Source organism: Nannospalax galili, unplaced genomic scaffold, assembly GCF_000622305.1.
Source record: "Nannospalax galili isolate Female #2095 unplaced genomic scaffold, S.galili_v1.0 scaffold529, whole genome shotgun sequence".
NCBI lineage: Eukaryota > Metazoa > Chordata > Mammalia > Rodentia > Spalacidae > Nannospalax > Nannospalax galili.
Genome location: NW_008360309.1, coordinates 374095 through 399224, shown reverse-complemented (window position 1 = coordinate 399224; position 25130 = coordinate 374095). Strand labels below are relative to the sequence as shown.

Below are 25130 nucleotides of genomic sequence, written 5' to 3'. Positions count from 1 at the left end.
AATACATGCATACGCACAAAAAAATAAAAAATAAATAAAAAATAAAAAAATAAAAAAAAGAGACTGGGTCAGGGGCTAGATAGTTCAGCAGTTAAGACCCAGATTAAGTTCCTTGCACCAATACGGAAGCTAACAACCATTCACCTCCAGTTCCAAATGATCTAATGCCCTTTTCTGGCCCCCAAAGGTACAGCATATTACATGCACATGGTGCACTTCCATATATGCAGGCAAAATACTCATACATATTAAATTAAAATAAGAAACTTGAGGAAATAGTTAGGGGTGTGTGGTAGGTCAGAGGCCAAAGGGTAGGCCAGAGGGGTTGAAGGTCAGTGCTTGGTCTAATAGCTGGAGGACAGAGGGCAGAAAGCAGAGGTGGGAACAGGTGGAGAGGAAGGAGGAAGAACAACAACGGAGGGGGTGAAATGCAAGTTCTATCCTTACCTGGGCTGGAAGTGGGAGAGTCCAAGGACCGGGATTCACTGCCACCACCCACACTGTCCACATCACTGCCTGGAGTGGGGCCTGGAATCCATAGGTGGGGACAAGGTCAATTAGGCTGGCCCAAGCCTCAGCCCTACACCCGCCAGGGTTCACTGTACTTACCATGGCTGCCTAAGCTGGCATCCTCCCAAGGACAGGGCTCAGAGCAACCTTCCTCCATCCTTGGAGCTGGGGGCCCAGAGAGCTTCTTTTTTATGTCCAGAGGGGAACTGAAAGGAGAGGGGGGTTTGAGGGTCTTGATCCCCAGGGAAATGACCTAGGAGATGTCTGGCAGGCATGGCATCTGGATACCAACTCCAAGAACATGAGCCTGAAAGCTGTGGTGGCCAGGACCATCCTGGCCCATTGAAATGTTCTAGCCCCAATGTCCCCAGGGACTGTGACAACTCCCCATCAGAAGCCTCTCAGGATCCTGTAAGGAACCCTAAGGGAACACATTAGGTTACTAATAAAGGCACGAGGAGATAAGAGCATCCAATTTAGGTTCCCAACACCCACATGGTAAAAACCTTGGGGTAGACTTCTGGGATTATGCAAATCCCAGCCCTAGGGCCCACCTGTGCCCAGCAGGCGTGAACTCCTGGAAGCAGAAGGCAGGAGGTAGTGGCGGAGGGGCTTCTGGTTGCAGGCCCCGCACAAACTCCTGGTACCGCTGGCCCGGCTCAAAGGGCTCACAACATTCTGCCAGGGCGGAAAAGGCACGGGGTCCCCGCTCTGCCTGCGCTCTATGCAGCCCAAAGAGGGCGAGCGTCACCTGCAGGGAAGGAGAAGGTCTAAAGGGCGGGACCTGGGTGACCTGGGGCGGAGCAAGAGCGGGGTGGAGCCTACCTTTACCTATAACCAGGTCTGGATTCAGGGGTGGGCCTTGTCACTGATGGGCCGTCAGCTGGGGATGGGGATTTGGTTATGGGATGGGGCCTGAACACCCCCAGTGGAGATGGTAAGTCCTAGGGCCTCAGGGATGGCTCAGGGTGGAGAAGAGCGTTCACTGGTTCCCAAGTGCAATGAAGGGTGGCTAGGGGTGAGGACCTTACCCGTCTAAGCACTTCATCTCCCTGCAACACTAGCTTTCGCACATGCGACACGATCCTCCACTTGGTGGTCTCCAGGTCCTGTTGCCGCGCATTAGCCTCCCGAACGCAGGCCTGGTACAGCGCTTCGGCCTCTAGTGCCTGGGGAAATGGAGGCAGAGAAGGTTTGAGTTGGGGAAGAGTGGCCAAAGGCTAGGGGGTCTTGGTTCTGGGTCCCCACCTTGGCTTGGGCCTCCTCCCGGGAGCGCCTTCTCCGCTCTTGCTGTTTGCTGGGTCCGGGAGATGCCTGGGGAGGAAGGTCCTCAGGGGACCCCTGTAAACGTGCCCACAGGTCCTCACTGCGTTGAATGTACTGGAGCTGGGCCCGCCGCAGAGCCTGCACCGCCTCGTTCTGGGGAGCAAGAGGAGGGTGAGCCCTCAGCCTACAGAGGCCTAGCACTCCTTGGCTCTCCTCCCTACCCACTTGGAGCCTCACCATGCGCTTCTGCTCTTTCAGCCACTGCTCCTTGAATTCTTTCCTCCATTTCTCAATCTCCATCCGTTTGGCAGCCAGGGGCTGGGGGATAGAGGATGGGGCAGAGAAGGCAGAGGTCAGGACCACTAGGAGGCAACACCCACCTGTTGCTTCCTGCCCTCCCCCCTTACCAGGGCTCTACCCCTGGACTCCACCTCCCATTTCCCAAGGCCTAAACTCTTTCCTGAATCTGTCTTTTCAACCAGGCCTGCTTTATCCTAGGCATATGTACATGAGCAGAACTTAGTTACCTAGATGGCCTGAAGTTTTATTATTTGGGATCACAGCCCTCACACCTCTGTTGGTATTTCTTTTTAAATAAAGAATTTTAAAATAAGGGTTTTAATAATTATTTTTAATTATGTGTGTATGTGTCTGTGCTTCTGAGTGCAGTGCCGCTCAGAAGCCAGGATCATCAGATTCCTCAGGAGCTGATTACAGGAGGTTGTGGGCCACCCAGTGTGGGTGCTGGGTAAAAGGAGACTCCTATAGACTTCAAGACACAAAGCAGTTCTTGCTCTGCAAACAAGTCTGTCTGGGACCTCTATAAACCCCAACCATAAAGCTGTTTCTGCTCCAAAAACAAACCTTGCTCTGCAAATTAGTCCTTCCTTATGGGAAAAATACTGGCCTTAAATCTTTACCCAACTCCCCTGCTGCTTGGCTGTGTGGGGGGGTGGCTACTGCTGACTCCCACTGCTCAGTGGTCACACCTCTTTGATTAACAAAGGCTAATTTGGATTATTGAGGTTCGTTGCTTTCTTTTTCTTTTCTTTTTCTACCTGTGCCTCTTTCTAACTCTTATTCCTAACATTTTTGGTCGCAAAATCCAGGAGAGAATTCTCAGCTTAAAACATCTATTCCTGAGGCCGGAGAGATGGCTCACTGCTTAAGAACACTTGCTATTCTTCCGGAAGACCCGGTTTTGATACCCAGCACCCACTCCAGTTCCAGGGGATCCGACATCCTCTTCTGGCCTCTGTGAAGCAATACATGCATGTAGTATACTTACATACATGCAGGCAAAACACTAATAGACATAAAAATAAAATTAAAAAAAAAAAACCCTCCAGCCGGGCATGGTGGCACACGTCTGTAGTCCCAGCACTTGGGAGGCAGAGACAGACGGATCTCTGTGAGTTCAAGGCCAGCCTGGTCTACATAATGAGTTCCAGGACAGCTGGGGCTACAGGGAGACCCTGTCTCAAAAAGACAAAAAAAAAAACAAAAAAACCCTCCATAGCCGGGCGTGGTGGCACACGCCTGTAGTCCCAGCACTTGGGAGGCAGAGACAGACGGATCTCTGAGTTTAAGGCCAGCCTGATCTACATAGTAACTTCAGGCCAGTTGGGGCTATAGGGAGACAGTCTCAAAAAGACCAAAAAAAAAAAAAAAAAAAAACCCTCCTATTCCTAAGACTGGGAACCAAACTTAGGTCCTCTATAAGAGCAGTATGCACTCTTAACAGCTGAGCCATCTCTCCAGCCCCCCTTCTAAATTTTCTATTAAATTTTTATCTATTTATTGTGTATGTGTGTGTATGCTTATGTTTGGCATGTGTTTTGGGAGTCAGTTTTCTTTTTCCATTATGTAGGGTCCCAGAGATCAAACTCAGGTATCCGGCCTTGGTGGTAAGTACCTTTTACCTACTGAGCCATCTTGCTGGCCCACTATTTTATTTTTTTTGCTACAGGTGACTGAAACCAGGGCCTTGTACATGCTAGCTAGGCACTCTACCACTGAGTTATATCTCCAGCCCTGAAACCAGAATTTTTTTCAAAGTATACATATATGTGTGTGTGTGTTTTGGGTTTTTTTTGATGGTGGGGATTTGAGACAGTCTTGCTTAAGCAGCCCTGGCTGGTCTGGAACTCACTATGTAGACCAGGCTGGCCTCAAACTCACAGGGATCCACCTGCCTCTCCCTCCTAAGTGCTGGGATTAAAGGCGTGCACCACCATGCCCAGCCCTATTTATTTATTATTTGGGGGAGGACACACACGTGTGCATGGTGCTGCATGGTGATCAGAGGACAACATTATGGAGTTGGTTCTCTTCTTCCATCTTTATGTGAATCGAACTTGAGTCAGAGAGAGAGAGAGAGAGACGGAGAGAGAGAGACAGAGAGAGAGAGAGAGAGAGAGAGAGAGAGAGAGAGAGAGAGAGAGAGACCCTAGCTGGCCCAAACTCACTATGTAGATCAGGCTGGCCCTCACAGATTTCCACCTGCCTCTGCCTCTTGGATGCTGGAGTTAAAGGCATGCACCACCACACCAGGCTTGATATCAATATTTCTAAGTTGAAGAATTTAAAAGAAGATTGAGGGCTGGGGATGTAGCCCCACTGATACAGCACTTCCCTGGCATCCTCATGTCCCTCCTCTCAAATAATAAAAGCACCGGTTTTTTTTTTTGTTTTGCAATCTCATAGGAAGTCAGGTTGACTCTCTACAGAATAACCTTGGGTAAGTTCCTGAGCAGCTCTGGGCTTCAGTTTCCTCCTTAGTGAGACTGCAGTGGACTTCCTCCTGGGGGGGTCAGGGCAGCCTCACCTGGTAGTAGTCTCTCTTCTGCTGGGTCACTGTCTCCATGGCCAGGGCTCCCAGGTTAAGGTCATGCTCCAGAAATAAGGTGTAGATGTACTGGAGTGGCATTTGGCTCTGGGGTAGAATGAAAGACTGACTCAGGATCTGAGGAGACAGGATTGGAGGACCTAGGGAGGAGGTTGAGGTCTGGGGAGGGCTGGTCACAGTACCTGCTGGTGGATGGACACCTTGCCTGCCTCCGCGATCTTCATGATGTTTTTAGTGAACTCGAGCTCTAATGGTTAGAGGGAGAGACGAGAGGGTCTGCAGGCAGTTGGGTTTGTGTCCTGCCTGGAGTTAGGGGCTGGGCAGGAGGAGGCCTCACCATAGCTGGCTCTTTTGTCTGTCCAGGCCAGCAGCTCCTTGGCATAGCGGCTCCATGTCTTGGCATACTCCAGGGCGGCATCCACACCCCCTTTAGTCCTAATGAGTCGCAAGTCTAGTTCTTCCCCTGGGATAGACAAGTGAATCCCTGAACCTGCCTGCCCTTCTGTGGAAGCCTTCCTTGAATCCCCAGGCCAGACCAGCAGCTTCTGTTCTGTTTATGGCTCCCTAAAGCTCCTTTGGGATCACCGTCACCACTGTAATTTTATGGATTCTCTATTCAGGCTGGAGTAGCTTTCAGGTCAGGGGCATGGACCTACTGTGGGTCCTACTGTGTCCCCTACATCTGGCAAAGTATGGGGTCCAAGATGACTCCGTGAAGGAGTCCTCGTCCCCATCCTTGCCTCAAAATCCCAGACCCCACCACCTACCTGTGAGGGGTACAGGACCCTCTAGGGAGGGGTCATTCCAGCGGCTGGCTTCATTGGTCTGTGGGGAGAGACAGCATTCAGGAGCAAACAAGGAAAGACCTCTGCCTCACTGAGGTCCCTTTCCCTGTCCCCGACATCTCTACTCACCACGGAGGCTGTGGCAGCCTTGTCAGGTTCCAGGTCTTCTGTAAATATAATGTCTCCAGCCAGGGGCTCAAAGGTCCTGGGGCAGGGGAATAAGGGTGTCAGGAAGCCATTTCTACCCAGACTGTCCTGTGATGGGGAGGAGTCCTGAGGACAATACAACAGTTGAGGGGGAGGGAGGGGGTACAGCCTTTGATATTATATGTGATCTAGAAGGGGAGGTCTGAGGATTTGAGGGGAATCAGTTGAGGTAGTCTTTTGTTTTGTTGTTTGTTTGAGACAGGATCTTATGTATATGAAGCTGGCTTCCAACTCACTCTAATGGCCTGATTCTGCCTCCACTTCCCAAGTGCTGGGATTACCGTCATGTCCTACTATATCTGGTGCTGGGGATGGAATCCCTGGCTTTGTGTATGTCAGGCAAGCATTCTACCATTTTTCCTTTTGTGATGCAGGTGGGATTGAATGCTGGGTCTTGTGAATGCTATATACCTGCTCTACAACTCAGCCACGTCTCCATCCTCAGGTGAAATCATGTTTTCAAAAAACAAGATGAGAAAAAAACATAAAGGGCTTTAGGTAACTCAGGGGCTAGCAGAGTGGGATTTTAGCTATTTCAGTCATTTTAAGGGATCACAAAGATATGGGGGTGGGGTGGGGGGTGTCTCAGGATCAGGTTTGAGATAGACCCAAAACACCCGTGTATCCAAAACTTCCAAGGGCACAGGTGTTTGGGAGACTCCTATGTTAGACTCAGCAGATAGAAATCAGTGTCCAGATGTGAGGTGGCACTCAGGGCCTTGGGGATCCTGGCCAGATGTGGGTGACCCAGGCTCAGACTCACACGTTCCCCAGTGATATCTCGAGGTTGTCCAGACTCTGGAAGATGTCACTGTATCTCTTCCTGCTTTCCGGAGCTGGAGGGAGTCCTGGGGACGGGAAAGGGAAGTGTAAGAAAACATGGGCCAACCGATGCCTCCATCCACCCACGCAAGTGGCAGAGCAATCGGCACCTCAACCACTCTCAAGTAGAGGTGGGAGGATAACGAAGGACAGAAACAGAGACTCAGAGACCTGAATGAGTTCTGGTCCAAGACTAGTGTGGGATGGGACAGTGGGCTTCGGTGGAACCATCTCAGGCCAGACAGATGGACCCAGGCACAATCAGAGAGGCAGCGGCTCACAGTCGCAGACACCCACACAGGCGCGGGCCCAGAAGCAAAGCAAGAAAACAGACGCGCGGATGCAGCTGCCACAGTATCCCGGAGCAGAGGGCCGGCTTGACAATGGAGCCACATGGACCCCAAGGCAGACAGATGGGAACACACGTGGGACGGACAGGCACCCAGCCTGCGGCATAAACACACACGGGGACGGTTGAAACCACGAGGGACAGGACTGAATGACACTCGACATACAACAGAGACAAAAAGCCGGAAACACGAGCCGGATCTTGCCACACTTCTGCCGCCGCCCCCTGGCCTGACGCCCCTGGGATGCCCTGCGGGAATCCCGGCCGTGACACCCTGCCCCCATCCACAGCATAATCAGAAGCAGAAGCGGCCACTTCCCCTTCCTGGGCCCCCTCCCCCAGGCATCCGGGGTGACAGCTCCGCAGGGCGATTGAGGGGTCGGGAGGGGGGCTGGCGTCGTGCGCCCTGCGCGCTTCGAGGGTCTCCAAGGTGCGCGGAGTCCCTCGCGTCATTCCCTTGCCGGAATTCCGCTCCTGGCTGTCCAGTAGAGGGACAGGTGCGGCTCCCCGGTTTAGGTGAGGGGCGGTGGTGGGAGAGGTTCCTCGGTCCTCACACTCCTACCTGGCTCTGCGGCATCCATGGCGAGGCTGTGGGGGGGACACGGGGTGGGGGGCGGGCGCGGCTGAGCTAGGACTAGGACCAGGCTGCGCGCCGCCGGGGACCAGCTCTGATTTCCTGCCTCCGCCGCCTGGGTTCAGCGTCTCCCCGCCCACCAAAGCCCCGCCCCCAACACGGGCACGCCCCTCAATCCGGAAGCCGCAATCAAACTCCCACCCTGCCACCCGCGGCTATCGCTGGGTTGACCAGCCCGGAAAGGGGTCCCTTTTGTAGATTTTTGCGCCCACCCAAGGCCGGGGTACCACTCTCTCCCGTCCTGTAGTGCCTGCCCAGAACCTTCCTTGCTCAGAAACCCTGCCCAGAGGTCTTCTGTATCTGTGGCCGCCCTTGTGGAGAAATGATGTTCTGATGACTGCAGCAGCCTGAAGCCCGAAGTTCTGTGACCTTCAAAGCTGCCTCAGGCTTTTTTTCTTTCTTTTTTTCTAAAGAAAAATATTTTTATGGGGCTGGAGAGATGGCTCAGCGGTTAAGAGCACTGACTGCTCTTGCAAAGGACGCAGGTTCGATTCCCAGCACCCACGTGGCGGCTATGAACCGTCCTTAACTCCAGTTCCAGGGGAATCGGAAGCCCTCTTCTGACCTCCGCAGCATTGCACGACACGGGTGCACTCACATACATACAGGTGATACACTCATACACAGAAAATAAAAATATTAAATAAAATGTTTTAAAAATATTTTTATGTGTACAAGTGTAAAGAAGGCGTAGAATTCCCTCGAACTGGAGTTACAGACTGGTTATTAGCGGCCAGGTGGGTGCTGGGAATAGGGTGATTGCTGGAAACTGAACCTCGGTCCTCTGCAAGGACAGCCAGTGCTACCGAGCCATCTCTCCAGCCCCAGCTCTTTATTTCTCTTTAGTGGTCTTTTTGAGACCTGTAGCCTCAGTTGGCCTGGAACTTGCTATGTATAGCAGGCTGGCTTAATTGAGATCTGCCTGCTTCTGCTTCCCAAGGCTCTTGAGGCAGTTTCCTTGTAGTATGGCCAGTGTCCTTAGGAGTGGGTAAGAACACTGACCTCTCTGGTCACACTGTTACAAGTGAGTGATGGAGAGAACAAAGAGGTACAGAGGATAGAGTGTGAGTCCCCTTGGAGGAAAGGGGTGGGTTAGGGCCTTTGAGGCACCACACCCAACACTGCAGTTTCTGTCTGGGAATAAAAATTTTATAGCTGGGTGTGGTGGCTCATGTCACTTAGTAGTCCCTGGGCTGAGACAGGCAAGTTGCCAGCCAGCCTGGGCCACACAGTGAGACCCTCTCTCAAAACAACTGAAACAAAACTTCTATAAAGTGCATGGAGAGCTTGACTTCCTGAAGTCTTTGGCTCCCTGGAAGGCAAGAAATCCCTGACTGGTGGTTCACTGTGCAAAGTTTGAGTTTCTTCGGTGTCCTGGGTCCCATTATGGCTGAGGGTCCCAGCCAGTGGAGCCTGCTGGTCTACGGCGTAGGACTCTGAGTGTCCATGACTGCAGGGACTGTGTTCCATGTCTCTATGACAGTACTGAGGAAGGCATACTGTTAGCCTTCTCCCAGCATCTGATGTGTAAGATGAAGAACAAGCCGCTGAAATATAAGGGGTGACAATAGAAAATATGAGGTTCCCTGGGCTGGAGAGATGGCTCAGCAGTTAAGAACACTGACTGTTCTTGCAGAAGACCAGGTTAGAATCCCAGCACCCACATGGCAGCTAACAACTGTCTTTAACTCCAGTTCCAGGGGATCCGCCGCCCTCTTCTGTCCTCCATGGGCATTGCAAACACAAGTGCACTTACATACATGCAGGCACAACATTCATACACATAAAATAAAAATAATAAATAGGGGCTGGAGAGATGGCTCGGCGGATAAGAACACTGATTGTTCTGGCAGAAGACCCGGGTTCAAATCCCAGCACCTACATGGCAGCTAACAACTGTCTTTAACTCCAGTTCCAGGGGATCCGACAGCCTCTTCTGTCCTCCGAGGGCATTGCATGACATGGGCGTACTTACCTACACACAGGCAATACAGGAATACACATAAAATAAAAATAACAAATAAAATATTGCCGGGCATGGTGGTGCACGCCTTTAATCCTAGCCAGCACCTGGGAGGCAGAGGCAGGCAGATCTCTCTGAGTTCCAGGCCAGCCTGGTCTACATAGTGAGTTCCAGGCCAGCTGGGGGTACAGGGAGACCCTGTCTCAAAAAGACAAAGAAAAGAAAGGAAAAAAGGAAATATGAGGTCCCCAGCTCAGGGTTTGGCCTATGAAGTGAATGCCCAATGAGATGTCGCTGTCTTCCCTGGGCCTGTGGTGGTACCAGGCCCTTCCTCAGTGACCACTCGACCCCTCCAAATCCCAAGGCCCCTATGTGGCACAGACAGGTAGAGCCAGACTTCATAAAATCACAGATGCTGATTTATTTACCAAAGGTGCTGGCCCGGGGCTGGTTCCGGTAGCCAGACCAGCAGATGCCCCCAAGGGTCCCAGCTCAGTCTTCCAAGAGTGAGGCAGGGTTGCTGCCTCACTGTGGGGATGGGGCAGTGTTCCCTCCTGGGGGAACACCGACGGCTCCCAGCCAACGGCAGCCAGGATGAGTGGTGGGTACCAGCACCATCGTCTCAGGAAGGCACTTTCAGCTTCGGGGTTCCCAAGAAGAACTGTAGGATTCGGTCAGCCAGGAGTGCCAGGCAGAAGTCCAAGGCCAGAACCTGGCCGATGACCAGCTTGAACTGCCAGGGAGGAGACAGGTGAGTTGGTCCAGTGGTCTGGCCAGGCTGAGTCCTGGGATCACCATGCAAGTCCACTCACCTCCACAGGAATGTCCACAAGGCCAAACTGGCTGTTGAAGTCAGGTGAGGAGCCAAGGAGCAGGCCAATGATGGCCAGAAGGGACACTGCCAGACTCCACACCAGTGGCTTGTTCTCAGGGAGGCTCTCCATGAAGGGTGGGCCCTGTGGGGACAAGAAGGCTGTCTAGGGCAGGCTGAGTAGAGGGGTGGCCAAATATGGCATGGTCAGGTATACAAGGCCTCACCTTGTAGTTGATGGCGAAGGTGGCCATCTGCATAGCCATGGCCATGATGTACACGGTGCTGTTGACCAGGCTTGGTTCAAACTCTTTGTACAGGTCTACAAACTGCTCCTGCCTGTGGGGGACATATGGGTGTCAGCACCTTTTCTGCTTAAGCACTCTGTGGCTCCCTGCTGTCCTGATGCAGGAGCCAGTGCCTGGTGTGCTGCCCCTGCCCTCCTTCCCTCCTCCCACCTCCTGCTGGGGCCTCACTTACTTCTCAGGGCTCCGGGCCTGGGCTTCTTGGTACAGGTAGACAAGGCTCAGGAAGTGCACAGAGAACTGTAGCATCACTGTGAGGATGGTGTATAGGTTGAAGATGTTGGGCAGGGGCCGTTCTCGGGAGAGGGTCTTGAGGGGCTATGGAATAGGAGTTAGGGAAGGTCAGGGCCAGCTTGCTTACTCAGCAGGCAGTGAAGTAACGCTCCTCCCTACTCAGGGCTTATGGATCCCAATCCTGAGGTTGCAGAGGCTATACTGGTCTCCAACAGGAAGCAGACTTAACCTTTCTGCTCCCAAGGCACCAGGACAGATCCAAGCACACCCCCACACCCACCAGGGGAGGGTGCTTGGCCCAGTCCAGTGGCTTCTCACCTTCATGGGATCTTAAGTGTCCTGTAAAGACACGAACTGAAATTGTCCCCAGAGCAAGAGGTTGAGGTAGGCCTTTGGGAAGTGACTAGATTCTCTCATCCCTAGAGTGAGGTCTGACAAAGCTTAGGAGATGGGGCCAGCATAAAGGGAGTACAGCCTTGAGCACTTTCCCCCATCCCAAGCCTACCTCTTTTGGCCCCTCCACAGCCAGGGCTTCCTGGTTGCCATATGGGGAACAGCCCTGTTCCACCACAGGCCCAGAATATGGCCTGAAACTCTAAAATCCCCAGTCAAAATGAATCTTTCAGTTCAAGTTGTTCTGTGAGGGGTTTGTTCTGTGAGGGGTTGTCACTGACAGGAAGCTGACATATACCCCTTGGCCTGTGGGCACATCAGAGACCCTGTGCTGAGCTCCTGTCTGCCTCAGCTCCCTTTCTTCAGGAGGCCTCCTGGCTGTCCGTGAGGCCCTGAAGCCTGTGGCCCACTTTTTTTTCTCTCATGGCACTGCATGTCCTGTTTGCTCTGTCACTGTTTCACTGCCTGTGTGGCTAGGACCGGCCTGAACTCCCAGCTCACAGATGGTGGTGGACCCCAAGTTATGCCACTGGCAGCCGGCCTGGCCAGACCCAAGCATGTCTTATGCGGTCCTGAGGAGGCTCCCACCTCTGGGCCCTGGGTCCCTGTCTGTTCCAACCCAGGGGCTGTTGGGACTGCCTGTGACAGCTGGCCCATGACAGTTGAAGGCCCACCTTGGAGCGGGAAATGAAGAGGAAGCAGCCGGCCAGCAGCAGCCCCTGCAGGGTGGCCTGAAAGTCACTGAATTTGACACCTTCCAGGTAGAGGACGCTCTGGCTGTAGGCCAGGATTAGAGCGTTGAGGGCCAGGATCTTGAACATCTGTAGCGTGGTGACCAGTGTGCAGCGGCCCTGCTTGATCACGTGGCAGACTGTGGGGGGCAGGGCAGGAGTGAGTGGGGCACTGGGCAGGCAAACAAGTGGGTGAATGTAGGCATGTCTCTAGCATGAGGGGGCAGGGTCTGGGTGAGTGTGGCTCCAGACAGGGCAGGGCTGGGTGCCAGGACTCACTGCACTGGATGGAGGAGAGCTTGGAGGTGAAGGGTGCTGCAATGCTGGCATCCCCCAGTTTCACAATGGGGGTGCTCTCATCCTCGAGGTCCCGCAACACCTGGCTCAAGCGGTCCTGTGGGGTGGGCAGCAGAGATCAGCCCTGGCAAGCGGGGGTGTGGCCATCTCTGCTTTTGATACTCACCCTATGGGAGGCTGGTGGATCCTCAGCGGGCAGGAGTGCTGACTTCTGTTTGCTTGACCTTGAGGAGACTCTGGGACCACTGTTGCTCAGGACTGGGCTGTCCCTTGGCCGTCGTCGCCGCTCTACAACCCGCTCAGGGGCATTAGCTAGGAGTGCTACACCTGGGAAGGTATCGGGAGGGGGTGATGGGAGGCAGCCCCGGGCCCAGAAGCAGCTCCATAGTGTGCTGTTGCAGAGATGGACTCCAGTCTAAGAGCCACTGTTCCCTGATCTGTCCAGCAGTTCTTAGAACTCCCAATTTCACCTGACTGCCCTATGGCGCCCTTCAAGGCTGACCACCTTGCTTTCCACAAACTACTTAACACAATCCTGAGCTATTAAATGGCTCAGCAGGTAAAGTTGCTTGCAACACATGTCTGGTAACTTGTGTCTGAGCACTAAGAACACATGTGAAGGTGAAAGGAGAGAACCAACTCTACAAAGGTCCTCTGACCTTTACAGCTGTGTCATGCACATACATATACACGGTAATAATAAATTTGAAAAAAAAAGAAAGCGGATTAAAAAAAAAAAAAAAAAAAGAAAAATCCACAAGTCATATGGAAAAGACGCAGGACCAGATGGGTCAAAAACCATACAGGTGCAGGATGCAGTAGGCACATCTGTGAGTACAAGGCCAGCCTGGTCTACATAGTGAGTTCCAGGCCAGCTGGGGCTACAGGGAGACCCTGTCTCAAAAAGACCAAAAAATAAATAAATTAAAAAAAACCAAAAAACAAACAAACCAAAAAACTCCACTAGCATCCAAAGTAACTTATAATACTAAGGAGAATAATTCTTTAAACACACACACACACACACACACACACACACACACACCTAGTACTCACATGGCATCTAACAATTGTCCCTCAGTTCCAGGGGATTGGATACCCCCTTGACCTTTGTAGGCACTGCACGACATGGGTGCACTTTCACACATGCAGGCAATACATTCACATACATAAAAAAATAACTAATCCCCCCTGCCTAAAAAAACGAAAAGCTGGGCATGGTGGCACACCCCTTTAATCCCAGCACTCTGGAAGCAGAGGTAGGTGGATCTCTGTGAGTTCCAGGCCAGCCTGGCCTACTTATCAAGTTCCAGGCCAGCTGGAGCTACGGGGAGACCCTGTCTCAAAAAGACCAAAAAACAAAACAATCATTTAAAACAAACAAACACGCATACACACACACACACACACACCCCAATCAGGCATGGTGGCCCTCACCTTTAATCCCAGCACTCATGAGGCAGAAGCAGATATCTGTGAGTTCAAGGCCAGCCTGGTCTACAAAGCAAATTCCAGGCCAGCCGGGGCTTCACAGTGAGATCCTGTCTCAAAAAATTAGATAAATAAATATATAATGTCACCATCCCCCTCATTAGGGGATTTAAGGCAAGAGCTCTACCATTGAGCCATGCCCTTAGTCTGTCACTGGGAGGAATTCTAGGCAAGAGATCTCATGCCCCAGGCACCATCATAAGAATCAATGCCACTTTGCAGAGGACCCGGGCTCGATTCCTAGCACCCACATGGCAGCTACAAACCATTCTTAACTCTAGTTCCAGGGGAATCTGATGCCCTCTTCTGACCTCCATGGCACTGCACAACATGGGTGCGCTCACATACATGCAGGAAATACACTCGTACACATTTAAAAAAAAGAAAAAGGAATCAATTCCCCTGACTGCTCCTGAGCAACAGGACCAAATATGCCTTTCTTGTAGTGAGCTGTCCCTATACCAGGGGGCACAGCTCCCAGCTGTTAAAGCTCACCCACATCGGCGTGCTTCAGTGCACCCACATCGTTGGTGCCATCTCCACACATGAGGGTCACATAGCCCAGCTCCTTCAGGCTGGTGATGACAAACTCCTGCATGGATGAGACAGGATGAGTGAGGCTGCTGCCACCAGTAAGGGCCCCAGTGCCCAACCCCAGGGTCTTGCACACACCTTTTGCTTGGGTGCCACGCGGGCGAACACCTGTACATGAGGGATGAGGCGGAGCAGCTGCTGGGGATCTGCAGTCTGCAGGTGGGCCAAGCCATCACCCGTGAGGCACAGTGCATGCTCCAGGGCCAGATGCTTGGGGGAATCTGGGGCCAGTGGCAGCACAATGCTGCCATCAATGGAGCGCCACTCGCATAGCTGGCCTGTAGGTCACATCCAGGGTCAGGGCTGGGGGCTCCTGGGCTGATACCATAGCCTCACCCAGAGCCTAGGTCTGCTCTGGGCATTCCACAGGGAATATCTGCAGAACCCTCAGGTATAGGTAGGGAAACTGAGAACTTGGAGCCCAAGCTGCGTGCTATGATGGGGCTAGATGCAAGCACAGGTGGCCTGGTTACCAAAGTTAAGCCACCCTCACCCCATGGAAGGTGCCTGACACTTGTCCCTTCATCTAAAAATCTTACCCCCACTGCCAACCTGAACTCCTGCCCTCCTAGGTTCAGGCTTCCTCTTATGCTAAGCCCCAAGACACCAGCTTTTACTTCTTCAGTGACCCAGGACCAAACTGGTGGAGGGTGGCCCATCAGCATACCCCATACTGACCTCCCACCTTAGACTGTCTCAGATGGGAGTGTAGTCATCCTGCTTGGCCTTCCCATCAAGCAACAGTTCTGATTGTCCCCTTGGGGCCACTTGTCTACAACCCTTAGGTCCAAGAAGAGCCTAGCACACAGGGCTGGATTGGAAGGAGACCTGGAACCCGCAGCAGAGGGTAGAATCAATCCTCTGAAAGGCAGCACAGAAGCTGACCTGGCTGGGTATATCCAGTACCTTCCACTCTGCAGCTCTGCACTGAGTGATATCAAGTGACCTGAGCAAGAAGTGGGCTCACTTAATTTTGCAAGGAGGGTTCTGTGAGCAGGTCTCAGAGTGTACATATAAGCTGGCCACTGTGGAGCTCAGGCTAGCCTGAACTCACAGGGATCCTCCTGCCTCAGTCTCCCAAGTGCTGGGCTGACAAGCCTGGCTGAGTAGGCTTACTTCCGAGCCCCAGCCTCCTTGTTTACAAAGCAGGGCTCTAACAGCAGGCTCAGTAGTTGGCTTCCTCCTCCACAGTGGGCAGGATAAACTGCCTATAGTGCAGGATGGGGCAGAGGGTCAGATGTGGTAACACATGCCATGCCCAATGCTGTGCAGGCAGTGCTCTCAATAGGTGTTGGGGGCCCAGCAGTTCCTGGGCTTGGGACAGAGATGGCACAGGAGTAACTGCAGGGCCTAAGGTAGCTGAGGATAAGGCAGGAGTGCCTCAGCCTTGAAGTGCACAGGAGGCCCATTGTTAACAAACACAACAGACTTGTGAACCAATGGCTGCCCGAATACCACACTGCCCACACAGTGATCCTGGAATAGGGCCTCCTCCCGACCCCTCCATCCCAGGCATCACACCTCACCTTTCTCCAAGGGAGGATGCAGGATGAGTGTGTGGGCCTTGTCAATGAAGTGCAGCTCCTGGGCCACATGGCAGGCGGTGAGCGGGTTGTCCCCTGTGATCATGACCACCTAAAGGACAGTGGCCAGGGCTTACCAGGGTGGGCTTTGTGGGCAGATTCCTACCTAGTCTCACACCTCCCTCTAAGGCCTCTACTGGAGACCTTAGTCTACCCACCATGTCCGCCCACATTTTACTTTTTTGAGACAGAATCTCATATCTTGTGCTCACTATGTAGCCAAGGCTGGCCTCGAACTCCTGATCCTCCTGCCTCCCACTTCCCAAGTGTTAGGGTGACAGGAATATCATCATATCCAGCTTATTGCTTTTACTTATGACATAAAGAATCAGTCCTCCTGTCAGGTGTGGTGATGCACACCTTTAATCCCAGCACTTGGGAGGCAGAAGCAGGTGGATCTCTGTGAGTTAAGAGGCCATCCTGCTCTACATTCTACATTCTACATATCGAGTTCCAGGCCAGCTGGAGCTACAGGGAGACCCTTTCGCAAAAAGACTTAAAAAAAAAACAAAAAACCCAAAAGAAACAAAAAAGAAGAATTGGCCCCTGCTGTCAGCTCTCTGGGCTGGTACCAGCCAGTACAGGAACAGTCCAGTGACCAGAAGAGGGAGTAGGCCATGATCTCTGAGGGTCTCATGGGAATTAGTGTCATCTGCCTGCCCTAGAGTCACCTCTCTCTGAAACTGCTCACCAGGACAAGTCTGGCCCTCCACATCCGTCAGCCCTGGCCTCTGCCTCCTCTTTTTCACAGCCACAGAAGGTCTAAGGAGGTTACATTGTCACATGAGGGGTCGTGTCACAGAGCATCCTCTGCCCAGCTCTGAGTGTGCCAGCTACACCTGCACCTGGCTTAAAATCTGCAGTCTCCTTCCTGCTGAGACCTGAGGCTGGCTGAAACTTGCTGCCACATCCCCACCTCTGCTCCAAATTCTCAATTTGCCCATACCCGGTGCGATGCGTTCTGGATCTCTCGGATCACAGCCTTGGAATCGGCCTTGAGTGGACAGGAGACCACGATGAAGCCCACAAACTTGAGGCTGCACTCCAGGGCCTCCCGCTTGACCTCTCTGGCCTGTGAACAAACACAAAGTGCCTTCACTATCTGTTCCTCCCACCAGGGACAGGAAGGTATGTGTGCCTCAGGAACTAGAGCCACCCTGTGGATGATAAGCACATGTGATGGTGCTGCGGGGAAGGGAGGGCCTGTCTCCCAAGAAGAATGTGTCATGGTCAGGAGGGGAAGTAGGACACATGCTAGGTAAGATGAGGGATGAGATCAGGCACTGATGCTGGGGTCTAGACCCAAGTGTGTCTAAAACCTTGTAGCTATGGACACAGAACACTCTGGCTCAGTTCCTGGGTCACTGAGGTTAGGGGAGCCCACAAGGTTCAGGGGAGGCAGGTGAAAGAATCACAGAAGCCATAGCAACATGAGTAAAGTGGGTTACAGGGTGGACAGGATTGGGGGGGTGCACAGCCTCAGGGGAAGCAGGGATCTTCTGCCCAGGTGTGAGGTAGGCACAGTGCAGGAGGACCAGAGTACAGAGGCTAGGACCAGAGGTTTGCAGCAGGCTTTGCAGTCCAGGCTGTCAGGGTGTGAGCAGATTGAATGAGGGCTAAGAAGGAAGGTCAAAGGGCTGAGATGTGGGAGGTAGGGGAAGATTGAAGAGGGATGGGTCATGGTGATGGATGGAGGGATACGGGGGGAGCCATGGATTCAATAAGACCTAAGGCCTTTTGGCCACTAGGTACCAGGGTAGAAGCTAGGATGGTGAACTCTAAGATACTTCCTGGCCTTCCCTGAGGGGTGCCCAGGACATGCCAGAGCAGAGGCAGGAAGTGGAGCCTGGGAACTGAGTACCACCTGGGGTCCCCAAAGATGGCAGTTGGGTGGTGACATGAAACTGAACTCACTTCCACTGGTGCAGTGGGGTGGTAAGGGGCAATGGAGGTCCTTACCTGCTGGTGTGTGAGGTGCCCCAGTTCCTTGTACCCCAGGGCCAGTACGCGAGCTCCTTCTCGAGAGATCTCAGTGTGAATGTGATGGTAATCAGGTGGGCACTGGGAAAACTGCAGGGAACACAGGGGAAATCACCACTTGCTCCCCACCTGTCCCCTACCCCTGGGCTGGGGCTGGCTCACCATGGAGTGCAGGGTTTCAGGGGCCCCCTTCACGGCTGCGATGTAGCAGAGGTCGGTGGAGCCAAGCTTCTCATAGGAGGCGAGCACGGACATTCGCTTTAGGGCACTGGCAAAATGAAAGCGCTGGTGAATTTTCAGCCCCTGAGTTTTAATACTTCGGGGGAATACTTTCTCATCTGGAAACAAATAAGTACGAGTCCTGAGGGGCTTCGCTCCAGAGAGGCAGCCAAGCCCCTGCCTTTGCCCCAGCCTCCCTGTCCCACTGCCCCCCAGGGCACTGCCACGCCATAGTAGGTACTGAGGACCACAATACTGCAGCCTCTGCCAAGGTAAGCTGGACACCGACCTAAGGGGACACTGGGTCTGAGGTGGGCCTGTGTGCACTAGCCTGCAGGAATGTCACTATCATGGGCCCACCTGCTAAGGGCAGAGAGGCTACCCTCTCCAGGCCTGAGGTGCCAGCCCCTCACCTTTGGTTAGTGTCCAGTCCACAGCTGTCAGCATGGCCTTCTCCAAAGGGTCACCCACCAGGGTGCCATCATCCAGCTGCATGAGTGAGTGGCAGGAGGCTAAAGCCCGGTGTGTTTCTATGGGGATGTTGGATACGGGGGTCACCTCCTTCCCATCTCTGCAGGGATGGAGATGGCTGGTTATATGGTAGACAAAGTTGGAGCTGCATCTTTACAAGAGAAGGGACCTGGGAACCTTTAGTGAGTGCTACCAGGGACCATCCCTCAGTACTCAATGTATGTTATTGTCTCATGAGACCCATATCAGCCTCTAGGAGAGCCACCCCCCCTTCCCTGACGGATCACACATGGTACATGGGCCCACATAGCAGGTGGACTACAGGCCTTGGCTGGCTACTCTGGGCCTGAATTGATCTCCATATTCCCACCGCTACTCATGCTGAAGACCATGTGGAACCTGAAGACCATGTGGAACCTCTGGAATCAAACCTTGGAGGTAGGGCTTCACATGGATGCTTGGGTTGAGTTTGGGTCTGTTTGCTGGGCCTAAGGCCCAAGGTCTTTGATGCTCACCTCAGCCCTGCCACACCACGCACCACCAGACTGTCACTGGTTAAAGTCCCCGTCTTGTCAAAGCAGCACACCTCGACTTTGCCGGCAAAGGGGATCCGGAAGGGCTCTGTGCAATACATGTCTGGGGGTATGGAGCTAAGGTCAGGGGGGTTCTCTCTAGGTTCTCGTCTGTTCCATGCCAGGCCCCACCAATTACTCAGTACTCACAGAGCTTTGCCAGGGCGATGAGGGAGGTATTGACAGCCAGAGACAGCTCAATGGGTAGCTCAGGGGGCACCACCGAGGTGAGGATGAGAGTACACTCCAGAAAGAGCTTGTATCGGTTCCGGCTGGGGTCCTTGGTCCCTGTGGAGACAAGGCCTGCCAACCTGGGGTGGGGGTGGGGCGGAGGAGCAGGAGCAGTCTCAGCGCTTACCTTCAATCCACACATAGGCAGCCGCTGCGATGGCAAATATCAGAAGGAAGAGGATGAAGATGAAGGTCTCCAGGTTGTTTGCGGTCACCCTCTTCACCCCAAAGAGAATGGTGCGCAGCAGCTTGCCCTGCAGGGACAGAGGGACACAGGTCTTTCCTGGGAGGGAGGTGTGTGGAAGACAGTGGTCTCCCCTCCCTAAAAGCACTGAGATGGGTTCTTTCTAGAAATCCCAGTAATGCCTGCTTGAGACCATGAACCAGCTTTGGGGATGGATGGGTGCAACTTAACCAAGAGTTAAGAAGGCCAGGCACAGAGAAGGCAAGGAAGATGGAGGAAATAAGGCTTCCTGTCACCCTACTAGGTAGAGTCCTGTGGCATTTACTAGAGCACCTCAGTTCTGGGGTGATTACAGCCAATCTACCTTGGGCATGTGTCTACTGGTGCCTCAGGCCTGTGCTGAATGTTGTTGGAAAGCACTGGGATGAATGAAAGTAGCCACCTTGCCAACCCTCCCCACACTGTCGAGGGCTTACCTGGGATGTGTTAAATCCAGTCCGAAGGACATAGGCCACACATCCATTGTCAACCGCTAAGGAGACAAACAGAATGGTGTCATTAGCAAGCCACTGTCCTGCTTTCTTCGTGCTACAGCAGGCATGCAATACCCCAGACACCCTTGAGGCACCTACGCTTCAGGCCTGTGGTGGCCTTCTGTGGGGGGATGTGCTGCACCACCTTGGTGCCCCCAAAGATGACATGCAGCCGAGCATCGGCTTGTAGGTCCAGGACTCGGTCTGGGCTCAGATCCTCAATGGGCTCCTGAAAGAGGAGACATCGGATATGGATGACAGCCCCACCTGGGCCACCCTGCTGTCTTTGTCTCTGGAATGCTAGACCCTAGGGGCTCCCTGTGTGGCCCAGAAAATCCCACCCACCCCTTGGCAGGTGCTTCCTCATCAAGGGACTTGCAGAGTTGCCACCCCCATGGCACACCTCCTCCTGGTTTCTCTCTGCCCATCCCAGCTGGATGTACCCTACATGCATATCCTGGGTTCTCTCTACCTGGTTTCCCCACATCTATGATGCTAACTCAAGGCTACCTGCCTCCTCCACCTTTGTCTGGCAGGACCTGCCTGGCCACTGGCTCCACATATTCCTTCATGAATTGTGAATTGACATACTTCAGTGGTCTCAAGACCCCACCCCATCACCTTCATCTGTGGCACTGACTCCCCGGTGAGCATGGCCTCATCCACAATGCACCGGCCCCGCAGCAACAGCACATCGCACGGCACCAGGTTATCCTGGGGGGAACGGCCTGTGGGGTGCAAGCAGGAGGATTGGCCACAGGGTGATGTGGTGGCTCCCATGTGAAGGCTATAAGAGAATCTTGCCTCACCAATGGACACAATGTCCCCAGGAACAATCTCATCACTGGCAATGGGCCTCCACTTGCGGCTACGGTAGACCTGGGGGTGCAGGTGGGGAATGTGAGTCAGCACAGAACATGGGAGGTCCCCCATCCCCACCAGGACTACTGTGTGTACCTGGATCATGTGGGGCTTGTTGCCCATCTTGCGGATCTCAGACATGTTCCGCATCTGCTGCTGTACCAGTGAAGCCTCAAAAGCCACCAGCATGGACAGGGTAAAGACACTGTAGTACCAGTACTCATCCAGGCACCAGAGCCCCACACAGAACACCTGTGGAACAACAGCCTATCATGCCTTGTCCACTTATCCTGTGCTCAGGAGCCCAAGCAGACACCAGAGGGATATAGGACCTGACCCACATGGACAGAGAGGAGCTCTGAGGTTTAGAGGTGCCAGCCAGACTTGCTCTGGCTATAAAAGCTCCATGGAGAAATGGTGCAATGGCCAGAGTCAGAGTCACTGTGTTACCTGAAACACGAAGAAGGGGGCCGTGGCTCTCTCCTTGAAAAGCTCAGAGAAGTCAGGTACCACCATCTCAGCTCTGTAAGAGACCACACCCCCATGTCATATTCCTGCATGAGGCTGAAGGAATGGAGATCCTGCCCTTGGCACTTCTACCTGGGGGTACTACAGACTCCTTGAAGACACAGGGGACCCAAACTGGGAGGCTGGTGGTCAGGCACAGGCCAGCTGACAATGTATAGCCCCTACTCTGCAGAGCCTTCCCATGGCTGCCTGCCCAAGATAAGAAGCCTGTAATTTGGTTGGTGATGCAGCAACAGGACAAAAGCATCTGGTGAAGAAGGGGTGCCCTGGTGACTGTTACTAGTTAGATTCCCCAAAAGGAGGGGATACTAAGGCAGAGCACAACCCTCACTGGAACCAAGATTTTTTTTTTTTTAACCTAAAGAGGTGTAGTCCAGGCCTCTTAAACTCCCTACATAGCCAAGGACAACCCTGAACTCCTGCCTCCACTTTCTGAGTGCTGGGATTACAGGTGTGCACCATCAAACAGGTTCATGTTATGCTGGGGATCGAACCTAGGGCCTTGTGCATGCTAGGTGAGCACTAGTCCCCAGCCCAGGAATTGTGATTTTCTTTTTTTTTTCCCCTCTCTTTTTTAAAAAGAAATATTTATTTTTATTTTATGTGTATGAGTGTATTGCCTGCATGTATGTGAGTGCACCTGTGTCGTGCAATGCCGCGGAGGTCATAAGAGGGCTTCGGATTCCCCTGGAACTGGAGTTAAGGATGGTTCGTAGCCACCATGTGGGTGGGTCCTCTGCAAGAGCAGTCAGTGCTCTTAACTGCTGAGCCATCTCTCCAGCCCCTTTTCTCTCTCTTTTTGAAACGAGGTTTTACCATATAGCCTGGTCTAGCTTAGAACTCACTATGTAGACTAGATTGGCTTCAAACTCACAGAGCTCTCCCAAGTGCTGGGACTACAGGCATGCACCACTATACCCGGCTTTTTTTTTTTTTTTTTAAAGACACTTTCACTATATAGCCCTGGTTGACCTAGAACTTGCTATGTGGACCATACTGGATTAGATGTGCAGAGATCCACCTGCTTCTATCTCCTGATTGCTAGGATTCAAGAAGCATGCTGCCGCACCTGGCTGTTTTTTTGTTTTAACTTTTTTTTTTCTTTTGTGTGCATGGAGGCTAGAGGCATGCATGTGCCATGGTGTGTGTGGTAGGGGATCAGAGGACAACCTGCAGGAATTGTTTCTCTCTTTCCTTCTACCCGTGGATCCTGGGGATAGAACTCAAGTTGGTCATCAGGCTTGGCTACAAGGGCCTTTACCTGCTAAGCCATCTTGCCTGCCCTGGGATTTTCTTATGGTTTTCTGAATAAGCCCAAGCAGTCAAGTAGCTTGTCCCCAGAATGTCGCCTGCAGCATGTGGTCACCCAATCTGACTCAGCAAAGGTATTTGTTCTGCTCTTGAAATGCAAGGGCTTTCTCAGACCTCCTCAGGCATGGTGGGATTTGAGAAAAGGAAACCACAGAAGGATCCCAAGAAGGTAAAAAGTTAAACAAACAAACCACAGTAACAGCAAGTCTGTCTAGAACATTACTGTGGCCAACACAGGGTCAGAGAGTGGTGAACAGTCCTAATTTGACATGAAATGGATCCTGTGATAAATAGCCACATTTCCTGAAAAGCAACTGAGTCAGGAAAGAACTTCCAGGGCAGCTGGCTCAGCAGCAAGGTTCAAGTCTAGCATGTGTGAGCACCACTGGCGGTTCTGATGCTAAATAATTGGGTGTGATGCCCAGCTTTGGGCTGCCTCCCCCCACCAGTTGCACATCACCATCTGCAGTTTTAGTGAAGATTAAAGGAGAAAGTGTCTGTCATCCTACCCAAGTGTAAAAGAAGAGGCATCAATGCGTTCCTTTTGTTTTGTTTTTTCTTTTTGCAATGCTGGCAATAGAATCTACTCGAGCCTGTTAGGGAAGCACCCAATCACCAAGTTGCCCTCCAACCCTACTGACAGCTCCTCATCATCATTTCTCATATGCAGAGATGTGTATGAGCATTAATGGCAGAACAGAAGTTTCAAGAGGGAATCTAAAACCAAGACACAGGAGGTTGGAAAGATTGCTCAAGTCAGTAAATGCTTGCCTGGTAAGCATGAGGGCCTGAGTACAATCCCCAGACACCGTGAAAAAGAGTCAGGTGGGGTGGCATGTACTTGTGAACACAGCGCTGGGACAGCAGAGGAGGAGCCTGGGGTCACTAGCAAGCCTAGCCTGTCTCAGTGAGCTCCTATTCAGTGAGACCCTGTTGTTTTGTTTTTTTGTTTTTTGCCTTTTTGAAGCAGGGTCTCCCTGTAGCCCCAGCTGTCCTGGAACTCACTACGTAGACCAGGCTTGCCTTGAACTCACAGAGATCCATCTGCCTCTGCCTCCCAAGTGCTAGGACTACAGGCGTGTGCCACCATGCCTGGCAAGAGACCCTGTTTTAAAAACCAAGGGAATGACACCTGGGGTTGATCTCTGGCCTCCATATATGTGTATGTGTACACACACACACACACACACACACACACACACACACAGAAACAACCACAAAACAAATGTTGAATGGTCACTGAGGACAGGACAAGCTACCCACACAGGGTCTCTATCAGAGCACAGGATCCGAGGTTGCAGGCCTCTAAGGACCCTGTCAACCGACAAGTTGGTGGAAACTAGAGTAGAGCAGGTTTCTCAATTGGTGTCATAGTCATCTGGTATTTTGGGCTAAAAAGAGGGGCCCTCTGTCCCACTGCTAGGCCAGGAGCAGAGCAAGACAACAACAAAGGGACCACAGAGAAGGCAGGGACTCACTTGTTGCTCCCAAACTTCTTCTCTGCAGCTCGGATCTCCGAGTCTTCCTGGAACCCTCTGTTGCTCTGATAGAAGGAGAAGGCATTCCCCACAGGGAAGGCCACTGGGATGAACTGCTTTTTCTCCAGAGCATCATAGGAATATTTGATCTTCTGGAATTCGAAGGACAGCACCTCTGGTCCATCTTCACCCTGGGGTGGGAGGTGTGTTTATTATAGCAGAAGCCCCCTGACCTGGAGGAATATTAGTGCTCAGGAATCCCATACAAGCCCCAGTTCTGGGTACCCAGAAGGCCATCCCTACCTACCTTGTCCCGATGCAGGGCCACTAGCTCAGTGGAGCCATTGTTGGGGGTTGGCACCACCTTCACGAAGGTTGCTCTGCCAGGGTCATACTCCTATCAGAAGCAAAGGATTGTTACTGAGCCCTTCTCAACCCACAGATCCAGTCCTCACAGAGGCAAATCAGTGTGGACACAGCAGTTCCACAGGGTGATCCCAACATGTTACTAGGCTCCAGTGCTAGCTTACTCCCTACTGGGCCACTGGTCTCTAACCACAAAGCTGGCGTCAGAGGGAGCATTTGCCATTCAAGATTCTGGACATGAACTCAAATGAGAAGGACCAAACTTAACGTCTAGCTTGCCTTCCATTCATGTGAGCCAAGTCCTGCCACTCTGGTTCACTGTTAGGGATGTTAGCTCACATTCAGATGTGTCCTAGCCAAGGGTCTTCGTATCCGGTGTATACAACCTGCAGCCTAAGGGCATATCGCAGCCAAAGACAGCTATGAATGTGGCCCAAGACAAAAATCATAAACTTAAAACACTGAGATGGCCGGGCATGGTGGCACACGCCTTTAATCCCAGCAGTCAGGAGGCAGAGGCAGGTGGATCTCTGTGAGTTCAAGGCCAGCTTGGTCTACATAGTGAGTTCTAGG

General features: G+C 52.6%; 2 protein-coding genes across 4 annotated transcripts in view; both read right to left on the bottom strand.

Annotated features, from left to right (window-relative positions):
• Gmip (GEM interacting protein) overlaps positions 1-7477 on the bottom strand; it is a 14898-nt gene extending 7421 nt beyond the window's left edge. Inside the window, exons 1-14 of one of the 3 annotated variants that reach the window (XM_029559336.1) lie at positions 7350-7477; positions 6610-6885; positions 6382-6464; positions 5539-5614; positions 5392-5449; positions 4962-5087; positions 4807-4871; positions 4604-4711; positions 2014-2094; positions 1759-1929; positions 1542-1679; positions 1065-1261; positions 610-716; positions 448-528 (exon numbers count right to left, since the gene is read on the bottom strand). In XM_029559336.1, the coding sequence (XP_029415196.1) occupies positions 448-528; positions 610-716; positions 1065-1261; positions 1542-1679; positions 1759-1929; positions 2014-2094; positions 4604-4711; positions 4807-4871; positions 4962-5087; positions 5392-5449; positions 5539-5614; positions 6382-6464; positions 6610-6669 (1351 nt within the window). In that variant the 5' untranslated portion in view covers positions 6670-6885; positions 7350-7477. Of the gene's footprint in view, positions 1-447; positions 529-609; positions 717-1064; positions 1262-1541; positions 1680-1758; positions 1930-2013; positions 2095-4603; positions 4712-4806; positions 4872-4961; positions 5088-5391; positions 5450-5538; positions 5615-6379; positions 6465-6609; positions 7293-7349 lie in introns of those variants that run through there. The other 2 variants (XM_008824463.2, XM_029559335.1) reach the window with 2 other exon arrangements.
• Positions 7478-9785: 2308 nt separating this feature from the next.
• Positions 9786-25130, bottom strand: part of Atp13a1 (ATPase 13A1) — an 18127-nt gene continuing 2782 nt past the window's right edge. The window contains exons 2-26 of the mRNA XM_008824461.3: positions 24499-24588; positions 24192-24382; positions 21325-21397; positions 20971-21126; positions 20823-20892; positions 20635-20741; positions 20113-20242; positions 19957-20012; positions 19424-19550; positions 19216-19353; positions 19009-19129; positions 18436-18593; positions 17966-18141; positions 17783-17893; positions 16770-16895; positions 15767-15875; positions 14319-14518; positions 14142-14238; positions 12322-12482; positions 12138-12252; positions 11802-11998; positions 10676-10818; positions 10423-10534; positions 10197-10340; positions 9786-10117 (exon numbers count right to left, since the gene is read on the bottom strand). Coding sequence (XP_008822683.1) covers positions 10007-10117; positions 10197-10340; positions 10423-10534; positions 10676-10818; positions 11802-11998; positions 12138-12252; positions 12322-12482; positions 14142-14238; positions 14319-14518; positions 15767-15875; positions 16770-16895; positions 17783-17893; positions 17966-18141; positions 18436-18593; positions 19009-19129; positions 19216-19353; positions 19424-19550; positions 19957-20012; positions 20113-20242; positions 20635-20741; positions 20823-20892; positions 20971-21126; positions 21325-21397; positions 24192-24382; positions 24499-24588 — 3219 coding nt within the window. The 3' untranslated portion in view covers positions 9786-10006. The remainder of the gene's footprint in view (positions 10118-10196; positions 10341-10422; positions 10535-10675; positions 10819-11801; positions 11999-12137; positions 12253-12321; positions 12483-14141; positions 14239-14318; positions 14519-15766; positions 15876-16769; positions 16896-17782; positions 17894-17965; positions 18142-18435; positions 18594-19008; positions 19130-19215; positions 19354-19423; positions 19551-19956; positions 20013-20112; positions 20243-20634; positions 20742-20822; positions 20893-20970; positions 21127-21324; positions 21398-24191; positions 24383-24498; positions 24589-25130) is intronic.